Below are 14,550 nucleotides of genomic sequence, written 5' to 3'. Positions count from 1 at the left end.
ACAGGGAGACTGCTTGTTCTGGCAGCGCAGGGCTGTAGGGCGGTGTGTATCTGTAATAGAGGTCGCTATTACATGCAGAATGGGTGGTTATTGTTCTGTACAAAATACATGGCATTTCCAGGGTATAAGTGTAGGATATGTTAGTCATGCACGTAACATACAGAATACTCGGAAGCCTTCTGTATTAGGGCTCATGTACATGACCGTGATCGGCATGGCAAACAAGGTCAGAGTGTCGGCTGGATCTCCGAGACCAACCGCGGCTCCCCGGACACAAACTGACTGTATCATAGTGACTTATGATACGGTCAGCATCTATCTGATTGCGGGGCTATTGTATACATGATGATGTGAGTACACTGCAATAGCCCCGCGATCATATGATACAGTCAGTTAGGGTCAGGGGAGCCGTGGTCGGCCCAGGACAGCCAGTCGACACACTGACTGTGGACGTGCCCTTCCTTGTGCTTCTGAGTCCCATGCAGCGCCAATCTGCAACAGATAGTACATGCTCGCAACATGCGGATCGCATATTAATGGGTCCGCACTGTTATGCGGGGTGCACATGGGCAGTGTCCATGTTCTGCGGATTCGCAGTTTGCGGTCCTCAAAACAGACTCAGCTGTGAGAATACACCCTTAGGCACCATTCACACAACCGTATCCATTTTTTTTTTTTTTCCGGTTCGCAAAAAACTGATATCGGCCATGTGCATCCCGCATTTTCCCCTGCCGCAGGTCCTGCACCATGTTACAAATGCTTCTTCTTGTCCACAAAACGGACAAGAATAGGACATGTTCTATCGTCTTTTTGCGAGGCTGTGGAACGGACATTGAAATGAATAGGTCCACATCCGATGCGGACCAAAAATACGGTCGTGTGCATGGGCTCTGAGGCTCTGTGCATTGACTGAATTTGCTGCTTCGAGCTTTTTATCGGCCCCTCCACTTAACTGGCAGTGCTGTGTATAATGACGTTATCCCGTTATAATGGAGCTATATACATTATAAAAAGGAGGTATTTGTTTACATAGTGAGATTGCTCCACTGGGTGTGATGACATCATGGTGCAATTATATGATATGTCATTGTACCTCTGATCCACCCACTCAGAACAGTTGTCCTCTTATGCATCAATGAGCCCATGGTGGGGGGTTATATGACTTATATCCCAAAATATGGCACAAAAGCAAGTCAAATATAGCATGCTGTTGTTTGCAAAAAAAACAAAAAACATGCAGATCAGCTTCAGAAAGGGGCCACAATGGCAAGCCGAGAGTACCAAGCACGGCGCCTGAATATCGTATAATGGCTGTGCTTGGTATTGCAACTCAGGCGCATGTACTTGAATGGGTCTGAACTGCGCAAAGGTCATGTGACTGATGGATGTAATGTCATAGGCTGAGGAAGAGGCCGCGGTACTCACCCAAGCGCTGTAGCCCCTTTAAACAGCCCATTGGTGGGGTGCAAGGTGTCAGACCTTCACAGATCAGGCAAAATAAGACTACTTTCACACTAGCGTTTTGGCTTTCCATTTGTGAGATCCGTTCCAAACGGATCAGTTTTGCCCTAATGCATTCTGAATGGAAAAGGATCCGCTCAGAATACATCAGTTTACCTCCGTTTAGTCACCATTCCGCTTGCAGCGTTTTGGTGTCCGTCTGACGAAACTGAGCAAAACGGATCCGTTCTGGCACACAATGTAAGTCAATGGGGACGGATCCGTTTTCTATGACACAATAGAATACGGATCCGTCCTCCATTGATTTTCAATGGTGTTCAAGACGGATCCGTCTTGGCTATGTTAAAGATAATACAAACTGATCCGTTCTAAAGGGATGCATGCGGTTGTATTATCTGAACGGATCCGTCTGTGCAGATCCATGACGGATCCGCACCAAACGCGAGTGTGAAAGTAGCCTAAGTCATCAATACTGAATTCCAGGAAACCCTTTTAAAGGGGTTCTTCAGGGGGTATGTTTTTTTTTATTGTTTAGACGAGATTTAGAGGGATTTTTAATATATTTGTTAAAAATATGCCCTCGCTGCCCACTGAACTGAGTGCCACCACATGTAAACATTGCAGCACTCCCCAGGTCTGTACGTGGCCCCCACCCCATATCAGGCTGTAGAGGACACACAGGGAAGCTTTTTGCTGTGATCAAGGTTTTCCCCATTAAAGCAGTGTCTCGTGCGCCATGCAGCTGCGGCAGGGGGTAGCTTTTCGGTGCACATGCTACTACACTTTTTCTTTGCATTGGTTTTAAGAAATTTCCCCCATAATGTAAAATCTCTAAATATGTGGCCCTAAGAGTCCTGGACATAACATGGCCCAAACGGTCCAGCACAGGACCATCCTATCTGAAGCTTTGATGAAAGCCTAAAGGAGACAGCCCTTGTATATGCCATGCATACCACTCTGTCAGCTATCGCAGATGCTGTCGTGTGTTATATATAGTATGTTTTATTTTTCTTCTTATCCTCACCCCTTCCCTTTTTCTAAATCCCTTGTCCTCAAATTCCCTGTCCTGAGATCTGACCCAGCCTTACCCCGCCGCTGCATTTAGCTGGGTGTCACGCTTCGGTGTGGGAGGGAAACACCACACCGAGCATAGAAGGGAAGGGGGGAACAGGAAATCAGGCCTGAGAACTAGGAAAGGAAGATGGACGACACCTCCTAGTAAAAACCAAAACCCTGACTGACTACCAGTATGAACAGACTCCAAAGGTAGGCAAATTCATACGCAGGAATACCTAGAGTGCTATCAAGCCCTATAGGACCCTGGTACTAATGGCAGGGACGAGACTACCTGTTCCTCCAAAAGGAAGGACGGACAGGAGTCTCCTTCAGGCCTAATACAAACAATAGGGAAATGCAACACACAGAACCCAAACAAAATACAAAAGGGAAAGGAAAGACTTAACTACAAATGAGCAATGGAAGCACCAGGAACTCAGCCGAGATCCAACCACAATCTATTCAAAGGTCCAAACAGAAGCTATAAACCGCACTCCATTGTGGGAGAAAACTATAAATAGAGAAGGTTAAATGACCCTAATATCCAAACCTGGGAAAGGAAGGTCTGGCAAGCACCAGAAACAACACAGACGTCATTTGATCCAAACGGAAAACATGTCAGATCAAACCACGTGTTGCCAGTCTCACCAATCTCCTGCCACCTGTTGCAGGAACGTCCGTGACACTGGGGTTGTCATCCATGTATTCGTTGCGTGGCCTGTATTATGCTCCAATATTGAGACATATTGCCATACAGAGTTTGCGGAGAGCCAGGTGGCGGTGAGAACCACTATGGGCACTGCAGTGCTTGCCCATTGCCCCTTATAGTGTGGTCGGTCTGGGGATAACATTGCTTAGAGCACTGCATGCAGGATAATGGACCCGGTGTGTTCAGAATCAAGTACTGTATGTCTATTGTACTGTGCTCTGCACCCCCTCCTCTCTGTCTGGCTCGTCCTAGCACACGGCTGTGCATGTACATTAGGATCTCTTGTCAGCCCCCTTTCTTCTCTAAGTGCCAGGCATGCATCCAGTATTACTGCACAGCTGAAGGCACAACTCTAAACATCTGCGACGCACGGCAACGGCCATGGGTCCCTTAAAGCAAATGTTTTTCGTGACGCCAGTTGCAGTGAAGCAACAAGGGCACAGGGCCCCTTTTTAGTGATACTGTAGATGGTACAGTTAATGCTTTAGCATTAACTGTGGCAGGCAAACTCCTCTCTGCTATGTCTGTTGCTCTCTGGCTCTGCTGTGCTGACAGGATAGCTGTATAACTTAGCTTTAGCTGAAGGCTGCAACTTCCTTCTTGTAGTCTGTCTCTAAATTATGCTATACCAGGGAGTCTCCCTCTCCTGGCTCCCGAGGCTCTAAGCTTCTGCCTCCATATCCAGCTGAGCTGAAGGTGCTCCAGCTGGCCTGGGCAAGGCACGTCCAACCGGGACGTGCAACTGCTGCACACCCTTCCCCTGTCTAGGGAAGACCTAAAACTGGAACTAACTGGTCCCCACCCTTCCTGCAGCAAGTGGGAAACGCCCACCACACCACAGAGGAGGGTGTTAGAATGGAAAGAAAGGTTCCACTCTATGTAACTTTAGCTCTGCCATGTTTGCCGCCATCTGCTGGTAAACCAGGCACATTACATGTGAACACAAACAGTTGCAAAATAGGAGGTGCACATGAAATAAATACATGTGATGACATTATATTAGCCCATTAGGGATAGTAGCAAGGTGCAGAAGTGGTAATGCACCTCTGGGGCGTTACACATCTACAAAAGATGATACCTCAGTCTAAATCCAACTTCTCTGACAACCATCCCTAGTAAAAAGAGCTCACTTCTTCAATGACCCCCTACCTGCCATCCAAGGATGCCATTCAGTATCTGCTTCTACTTATTGATATGGTGCATTCCTTGAATCCTGATGGTTCCTACGTTTCAGATTTCCTGTACTACATAATGTCTACTAAACCCATGCCCCTCCACTGTGCCCATCCAAGGATGTAATTCTGAATTTGCTTCAAAGGTGCAGATATCCACACATCCACTAAAGATTATTATCATATAAGGACCTGCGTAATAAAGGGTGACCTCCAAGAACCCTGTACCTTCCACCATGACGATAAAGTAGACATTACATAATTACCGGTATGAACTAGCCGAGCGTTATCCTCTGGATAGGTCATCAGTATCTAATTGGTGGAGGTCCGACACCCAAGACCCCCACCAATCAGTTGCTCAAGGAGGTACCAGTCGCAGCGCCGTACATTGTATAGTGGCTCGGTATCGCAGCACAGCCCCATTGACATCACATGGCCTAGACTGCTGGTACCTTCTCAAACAGTTGATCAGCAGGGGTTCTGGGTGTTGGACCTGCACCGATCAGATACTGATTAGCTATCCAGCGGATAGCTACACATTAGTACTTGCCCATGCTGCTGACACGGAGTACGAACATACGAACAGCAATATACGTCAAGAATTATTTTTTTATAGATGGTTGGGAGCCATACAGAATGGCATCACAGGCCACAGGTTGTGCACCCCTGATCTAATGTGCATGGGGGCTTCCCAAGCCTCCCCTGAAGTCAAATGTCTGGGGAGATAAGGATTTCACTCATTCCTGATGCTTTGTTCTCAGGAAAAGTAGCAGCATGTCAATTTAGGCCTCATGCACACGGCCGTTGGGCGGCCGTGGCCGTATTGCGGCTCGCAAACGGCGAGTTGGCAATCCACGGATGCGGACCCATTCACTTGCATTGTACTTATTTTGAGCTAAAAATCATTTATTTTAAATTGTTCTTTATTTAAAAATATGGAGTCCTTTTTTCTGTACAGAGCTGAGATGCTCTAGTAGCACCCTTTGGATTTTCTGTCTTTTCCATCAGTTGGGGAGCTGGTCTCTAATATTATAAACACTCATTTTAGCTCAGTTCTTATCTTACTGATAAGAATGTGGCTTAAATAAGTGTTTAGGACCTCACAGTAGCCTAGAGATAAGGGTTATTAGATGACAGGAACAGTCACACAGTTAGAAAAAGTTAACCCTTTGTGACAGAACAGCTCAATATTTTTAATTAAGGCCAATTAAAAATAAGATTTTTAGCCAAAAATGAATAAAATGCAGTCATGAGCAAAAATTGCCTCTGAAGGTGTACATAGTCTTTAAAGCCCTCCTCTCTGACAACATGAAATACACGATGATCAGCTATAACATTTAAACCACTTGCCTTATATTGGGTAGGACCCCCTCATCCTGTCAAAATAGCTCTGACCCTTCCAGGCATGGACTTCACAAGACCTTTGAAGGTCCAGTATAAAAATGGTTGTCCAATGATTAGTGCAAAAACAAATTAAAATCAGACATCATATAGTACATGACAATCTCTTTCTAACAAAGCTAGAACCTTCCATGCACCTCACATGGGTCCAGAGATCCTCCCATTCATTGCTCCAATCGCTCTACTAGATTTATTTCAAGCTGGCAGCTCAGAGAGTGTGCCCTTTCTCAAGGGGCATGTTCTTTCTCTTGCAGTTCCCTTCCTGTAACTGTCACAGCTTCTAACAGTAGATACGGTTGGTAGCAGGTGAAGGATGGAACTGAGCATGTGCGACCACCTCAGCGAGATAAGGAGTAGAATAAACAGCAAGTGGCACTGTACAGATACATTTTATCGAATAACTCAGTGGCTATACAAAGTTTTTAATTCCTTGCAAGTACAAAAAGTATTCGGATCTAGGAGTTAGTTTGAAAGATGTGGAATATTTTTGCTGGGACAGCCCCTTTAATAGTTTCAGCAATTTGAGCTTCAGTATCTTCTGTTTGATTAGCCTTTGCTCCACATGCACATCAATGAGCCACTGCCCCTGTCACTGGTTGACCTTTCTTGGACCACTTTTGGCACAGCATACCGGGAAACACCCCACAAGACTTGCCGTTTTAGAGATACTCTGACTCACTCGTCTAGCCATCACAATTTGGCCCTTGTCAAAGTCTCTCAGGTCCTTATGCTTGACGATGTAGGCTGACATGGTACCAACTCGAATTTTCCTGTGCGTGAATGATTCGCACAATATTGTATTGTTGAGCATCATAAGAGTTAATCAGGCGTCCTTCCTCTCTGGACACACACCCAGTCTCAATTATACATCACAATGTTGTCTCCGTTGAGTGTCTGCTTTACATCAGAAGTCGCTGCTTGGTGGAGGATCGGGATGGGGGGGGGTGGTGTGTTTGGACTAAGATCTAGCGGACCAGGAATGTACCGCACCTACCCCAGTCTTGTCTGCTTCTGCTCACTGTCACAAAATGCTCATGAACCTGCGTCTTTCTGATGACCATGTGGGTAGAGAGGACATTGGATCAGGGCCCACTAGCAAGGTGGCCTACAGCAAAGTGTACTGTGTCACAGTGAACATGTCATTGCTACACATGTGTGTGGGCTCCCGTGACCCTCAAGTTAGGCAATATGCTAAAAAACAGCCAAGGCTTTCCAACATTTCTGTCCCAGAGGTTGCAATAAAATGACAAATGTAAAACAATCTTCTCCACCCATTTCATAGCTGTGACTCACTGACCTCCAGCTAGAGCAGACCATCTGATTAGACTGCAGTAATCCAATATTTTAAGCTGGTCATACACTAGAGATTATAGACGGCTGCAAAGGCTGATTTAGGCCATTTTCTTCAGACTGTTGGCTCCTATTCATGGCAAGAAAGAGAGTGATAGACAGTGACCAAAAGCAAATATTTCTGGAAAAGTCAGTATGCCATGTGGAATTTTTTTCAGCCATTTTTTCAGTCATTATCAGGTGCAGTAGTTGATATATTTGCACTTTGGGATAAAACGATCGGGCATGTTGAAACCCAACATGCTCAACCGTTCTTTCCCTTTATATCTGCCATAAAAGGAGTAAGAAGGGCCGTATTCACTTATGTACCCAGCCACAATAGATTTTTTTATACGGTGGATGGAATAAACCAGAGAAGGAAAGAGCCGGATGGGGTGGAGCCGGAAAAGATAGGTGGTTATAAATATATTCATGTTGGGGTTGGGTATGGAAATCAAGGGCCATTTTCATAAAAATAGTGTTAGTCTCTGTGCAGACAACTATAATAAGAACCGGTACATTTATCGTTCCATCACAGGATGGGATCAAAACCTATCCTGAAGCACTAATTGTACTGCGCCTGCACAGACTTCTAATATAGCCATGTGCACAGCGCCTTAAAGGGGTTCTCCAGTTTCATAATGACAATTACTTTTGTCCAGAGTACCCCACGTACTGCATATTTTTAGCCCATACATCTGTATTTTACTCTTTCCCAGCTTCACTGCATCCTGGCAGGATGTTTACATGCAGAACTTCCTGTTTTCATCAACTTCCTGTTGGTTTTTTAACCAAAATCAGCATGATTTTGCTCTGTAATGTTTCATAGGGCTTGCTTCCCCTAGCTAACATGGAGAGGGAAGGTATAGAGGGTGTGACTACTGCAGAGAGAACAGTGTGGGTTTGGTTAGAAAACCCAGCAGGAAGCGTCAGAGAGCAGAAAGTTCTGCATGTGAACATCCTGCCAGGATGCAGTGATACTGAGAACAGGGGAAGGATTGCGCTGACATGAAAAACAGGTTCATGGGCTAAAAATATGCAGTGTTTGTTGTACTCTGGGCAGATTTAAAAAATGTCATTATGAAACTGGAAAATCCCTTTAATAAGGACCTATGACCTTTCTTGATGTGTCAATTTTAGTAAATAGTTCCATTCCCTATGATATAACAATTGTAGGCATCTTTGATTCTAACCCTACAGTGGGCTGTTCATCCTAAATATTTCTGAGTAAATTGACAACTGGGTATTATCATTCTCTATTCTGGCACTCTCAACACTGATTGGATAGTATCAGATTGTGTAGGGACACACCCCAAGCTGATAACACCCAGTTATCAATTGGATCGGCTGGCAGGTGTGTGGCCTCCCACGGCACGACAGATTCACTATAATTTACGCCAGCTCATAGCAAGTGCACGGACTGCCAAAAATGTGCCAAATTCATTAGGAGGCCTGCACCTCTTAATAAATCTGGTGCATCTTACTCTGACGGGCCAAAACTGGCATATCAAACGTCCTAGTGACTCTGCCCCTTAGGCTGAGTGAAGGGAAGTAAATGATTTCAAGCTTCGTATCATAGAAACAAGGACTGAAGGATGATCGTGTCTTGGCAATTGTTACACATACACCATAATCCAAAGCATCTGGTCGGCCCTTTGTTTCAACTGTTTAAATCAAAATGAATGGCGTCTTGGCGGCTACAGGCTCTTATACATTCTCCTTGGTAAATAAGCCTAGAATTATTTTTCTATATACAGGTTCTTTGTTAATTTTGCTTTATGAGACCACAATCTGTTTTGAAACGTCTTCCCTTCCCATCCATATCTTCAGTTTACCAATGTCTTCAACTACCCATACTCCCATACCAATATTCTATACAGAAGTTTCATTTCTAAGCTTATTTTCTAACCATTGGCGAATTTATTGGCATGACTAACCAGCATCTCATCATCATGGCACAAATGAATCTTTCATAATTTCCTGCTCAACATGGGCAGCTGATGTCCACCTGCTTATATCAAGCTGAGGCCACAATAAATGAAATGTATTAATAGCCAACTCTTCAAAGGATCCATACTTACTGAATGAGTTGGGGTTGGTCAAGATCCAAATGCCCCAAAAGCCATATATTCATGTTATAAATATATTCATGTTGGGGTTGGGCATGGAAATCAAGGGCCATTTTAATTAAAATATTGTTAGTCTCTGTGCAGACAACTATAATAAGAACTGGTACATTTATCTATCACAGGATGGGATCAAAACCTATCATAAAGCACTAATTGTACTGTGCCTGCACAGACTTCTAGTATAGCCATGTGCACAGAGCTGTAAAGGGCTTCTCCAGTTTCTTAATAACATATTTTTTTGTCCAGAGAACCCCAAATACTGCATATTTTTGGCCCATACATCTGTATTTACCCCCTTTCCCAGCTTTACTGCATCCTGGCAGGATGTTTACATGCAGAACTTCCTGTTTTCATCAACTTCCTGTTGGTTTTCTAACCAAAATCAGCATGATTTTGCTCTGTAATGTTTCATAGGGCTTGCTTTGCCTAGCTAACATGGAGAAATAAGGTATAGAGGGTGTGACTACTGCAGAGAGAACAGTGTGGGTTTGGTTACAAAACCCAGCAGGAAACGGCAGAGAGCAGAAAGTTCTGCATGTAAACATCCTGCCAGGATGCAGTGATGCTGAGAATAGGGGAAGGAAAGCACTGACATGAAAAACAGGTTCATGGGCCAAAAATATGGTCCAGATCCGAATGCTCCAAAAGCCATATATTCGTGTTATAAATATATTCATGTTGGGGCTGGATGCGGAAATTAAGGGTTTCCTGCCCCACATGGGCAGCTGATGCACACCTGCTTATATCAAGCTAAGGCCACAATAAATGAAATGTATTAGTAGCCAACTCTTCAAAGGATCCATACTTACTAAATGAGTTGGGGTTGGTCTAGATCCGAATGCCCCAAAAGCCACATATTCACCTGTCTTTTTATCTTTTTTTTTCCACAGTTGTTTGCCCTCTACTGTGTAAAAATGGAGGTATATGCGTTAAAAAGGACCAGTGCCTCTGCCCGCCAAGCTTCACTGGGAAGTTCTGCGAGACTTCTTTATACCCTGGCGCAGGGATCGCTGCATACACAATCAGAAACAGTAGCGTGGAACAGAATCTGAAGACTAAATCTGTGCACACATTACCTCTGTCTAACCATCAGCCGGAGAAAGATGGTATGGAGAATGAATGGCATTGATTTCTTTACATCTACAAAATGAAATATATATTTTTAACAAGATTTTTCAAAATGGTTTTCAAAGGGTATATTCACACTGTCTGGTCAAACTGCAGTTTTTGCATTGCATTGCATTATTTCTACAAAAGTGTGACAATTTTGCAGCAGTTTTTGACAGTCACATATACACAAGAAATGCACTTTGACTGCCCCATGTTCCAGGGATGAAACTCTGTCCTGCTTATGTGATGGACTCAGGCTCATTCATTGGTATAGAAAGTATTGGTATAGAAAGTATACTTAGAAATTGTATTTTCTGTTGTATTGTTGTTCCAATATCTAAATTTTTTATATTTTTTTTAGCATAGCCACTGAGTTATTCAATAAGATGTATAGCGCCACCTCCTGTTTGTTATTTTCCGTATTTCTCCGACCACTTAATTAAGATCGCTGAGGTGGACACCCATGCTCAGCTCCATCCGTTAGCTGCCACCAACTGTATCTACTTTTAGAAGCAGTGACAGTTATAGGGGGAGATGCAATATAAAGGACACCCCCCTGAGAAAGGAAAAACACCTCCTAAGAAAGGACACACCCCCATAGAAAGGAAACACCTCCTAAGAAAGGACACACCCCTGAGAAAGGAAACACCTCCTAAGAAAGGACACACCCCCAGAGAAAGGAAACACCTCCTAAGAAGAGACACACACCCATAGAAAGAAAACGCCTCCTAAGAAAGGACACACCCCCTGAGCTGGCAGCGTGAAATAAATCTAGCAGAGCAATTGCAGCAACTAATGGGGAGATCTCTGGATCCATGTGAGGTACAAGGCTAGTTCTAGCGTTTTTAAAAAGTTATTGTCATGTCCTATATGATGTCCGAATTTCATTTTTTACATCAGTCATGGCATAACCCCTTTAAATAGAGTGATAAAGACGACCTGACACCTCTTCTGACATGACTCTTTTAGTAACTACTTGCATCCCCCATGTAATAACAATTTTGGAGATCAATTCTTATGACTCTATCTTGTGCCATTCCTCTATTATTACTTCTAGAAGTCATGAATGAACTACTAGCAGTTTGTAATGAAGATCCAGATGGGGGGTGTCACTGCACAGTCTGACACTGGCAGCGCTGCTTTCGATAGTGTCAGACTATGCAGGCCCTCCCCCCAACTGATAACACCCAGCTGGACCTTCATTGCAAACTGCCAGTAATTCATTCATAAAATCATAACTTCTAGCAGGAATAATGAAGGAATGCCACAACACAGCCATAAGAATAGATGCTCCAGGATTGTTATTACATGGAGGATGCAAGTAATTGCTAAAACAGAAACATCAGGAGCGGCGACAGGTCCTCTTCAAATAGTGTGCTATATATTATAAATCTAAAATAAAATAAATAGTAAGAGCATAGAGATTAAAAGAGTTTTCCAGGACTTTAATACTGATGACCTATCCTCAGGATAGGTCATCAGCATCTGATCAGTGGGGGTCTGAAACCCGGGACCCCCGCCGATCACCTGTTTGAGAAGGCACTGGCGCTCCTGTGAGCAGCACGGCCTTCTCCGTGCTACCAAGCACAGCGCCGTACATTGTATAGTGGCTGTGCATGGTATTGCAGCTCAGCCCCATTCACTTCTATGGGGCTGAGCTGCTCCTAGGCCATGTGACTGATGAATGTGACATCACTGACATAGGAAAAGCTAGAGAAGGGCGCTGCACTACTGCAAGCATCGCTGCCTTCGTAAACAGCTGATCGGCGGTGGTTCCGGGTGTTGGAACCCCACTGATTAGATACTGATGACCTATCAAAAGGATAGGTTATCAGTATAAAACTCCCAGAAAACTACTTTAATGGCTGATATTAGAGGGAGACATATTGTAGTTTGTGGACATGTCTATATAGACTAAGCTATGTAGAACCCATTTAAAACCAGTGGGACAAGATGAATCGGCTCATGTTATTTCTTCCAACAGGAGCATCATCCCTCGTTAATGTTCACATAGAACACCCTCCCGAGGCCTCTGTGAACATCCATCAGGTGGAACGCGTCGACGGTCGTGTTGGCCTCGCAAATGCTGACCACAGGGGCTTCTCCCGTCACCAAGAGAACAGGGTCCCCCTGTATAGAATACAGGCTCAAAGCAGCCCCAGAATCAATGGCTACACTGAAAACTCTGGCTACGGCCTCTGCTTCCGACGACTGGAAAATGGACAGGTATGAGAACTCCAGCCTCGGATGCCAGTTCCATACATTTTTCCTTTTTTTTATTCTGTTAAACCTGGTTAAGTAGACATGAAGGACGCTATGAAATGCTCTTCACATAGATACCTATAGGAACTGCTAGTTAAAGTGAACCTAAACATTCATATAAACGTTATTAGAACCCAATTTAAATGTGATCAGAATGAATGGGTTCATTTATTAAACAGAAATACACCTAAGTTAGAAGTGGTCCTTTGCGGCTCAATCTGTGACTTCTTCCCGCTCAAGTGGGTGTGGCGTGGTCGGGGAAGGACCCGTCTAATTTACCATTTTCTACGCCTCTATTAGGAGTAGAAAATGGTCTAAATGTAAGACAGCTAGGAAGCTGTATTACGCTTAGAACTGGCTGAGGACCCCCCAGAGTTATGAAGATGAGCAGGCAGCGATGACAGTGATGTGCCTCTTCATAACTCCGGCGGGCCTTATTAAGACCGGTTCTAAAACGCCGGTCTTAATAAATGGGCCCTAATATTTGTACAATAATTTATTTATTTTTAGTTTTCCTTGCTAAATAGGAACCTAGCGCTTTGGAATCTGTACACATATCAGCGTTGTACTGGTACACGGATTCCACTGGCGAGCAGTGAGCGATGTACAGGCAGCAGCACACATCGCTGCTGCTGCTGCCTGTGCCAGCTCCACTCTCATAAAGCCTTGCATAGATATGTTATGTCAGGCTTTAGCAGAGCGGGCACAGGCATGAGCAACAATGATTGTGCTATGTGAACTCCTGCCTGCACTTGCCCTGCTCTTCTAAAGCTTGCCGACCAGATCGGCGCAGGCTTTTAGTAGAGCGGAGAGAGCGCAGGCAGGAACTCACATAGCACATCTCTGCGCCTGCAAGTGCCCACTCTGCTAAAGCGTGACATAACATAGAACACGCTCATCATCTAGTGTGCATCTTGAGGGACGTTTATCAAGACTGGCGTTCCCATACGCAAGTCTTGATCCATGTGCATCGGAGTGAGATTCCCCCGATTTTATTAAGAGGCAGATGCTTCTTAACAAATTAGTCGCATCTCTGGCCTGAAACTGAAGTCTACACCAGCTAAGGGCTGGCATAGACTTCAGCTATAACTAACGTCAGTTTCAGGCTTATGTTATAGTAATTCCGTCAAGCTGCACAAAGCACTGCCCCCATCTGCAAATAAGCCCATTCCCTTTTCGGACCACCTTAGAAAATTGGTGAGAATCTGAAAAAGTTGCAAATATGGTGTGCGCCATAATTTGTGACTTTTTTTTTTTTTACACCACAATAGTAACAGTAAATGCCCTTCCTTGTGTTCGGAGAGGTTCATTCAGCCTGTGTTGGGCAAAAAAAAGGACGTTGAATCATGTTGAATCTCAACATTCCTGATTCTTTGTTCTCAAGGGAGATAAGCCAAAGGAGGTGTCTGGCACCAACTTACTCTCTTCTCCCCATTTAGAACACATACATGCTCAGGCGAACCAAACGTTCAGGCATATAGGGAGATCAGGAGGAATAGCTGTTGGATACTGTTAAATGTGTATGTCCACCTTTAGGTTACAGTGAGCATTTCAGGACACAAACCACCACGGGTCAAACTGCAGACTCAGAAGCGTTCTTGGTTGGACAGTAAACACAGTAACATGCCCAATTGAGTGTCCAGAGGGCATGCTATGCAGTCCCAAATAAATGTACAGGCAGTCATAGAAACAACATTATGTGCCAGGCACAGTCCCAATTACTAGTAGTTAGGGTTACTGACCATGACGTGATGATATTTACTTGGTTAAACAATAGGTTTCGGTCCAGTAGCATTGGTTTGTTTAGCTGACAAAGGCCCCATTAATCTACTGCCTTCATTTCTGCCATTGTTAATGAGCGTCACACGCCCTATAATAACTGTTGCAGTAGTGGTTAGCAGAGAAGGCAGTATAAATTGAC

The 14,550-nt window shown here is 44.3% G+C and overlaps 1 protein-coding gene across 2 annotated transcripts in view; it reads left to right on the top strand.

Annotated features, from left to right (window-relative positions):
- Positions 1-14,550, top strand: part of LTBP4 (latent transforming growth factor beta binding protein 4) — a 98,486-nt gene that overhangs the window by 31,706 nt on the left and 52,230 nt on the right. For both annotated transcript variants that reach the window (XM_040442020.1, XM_040442021.1), the window contains exons 2-3: positions 10,148-10,363; positions 12,352-12,593. In XM_040442020.1, coding sequence (XP_040297954.1) covers positions 10,148-10,363; positions 12,352-12,593 — 458 coding nt within the window. The remainder of the gene's footprint in view (positions 1-10,147; positions 10,364-12,351; positions 12,594-14,550) is intronic.

This window comes from Bufo bufo, chromosome 8 (genome assembly GCF_905171765.1).
Source record: "Bufo bufo chromosome 8, aBufBuf1.1, whole genome shotgun sequence".
Lineage (NCBI taxonomy): Eukaryota > Metazoa > Chordata > Amphibia > Anura > Bufonidae > Bufo > Bufo bufo.
The sequence above is the reverse complement of the archived record's forward strand: the minus strand, read 5'-3'. Positions and strand labels throughout refer to the sequence as shown.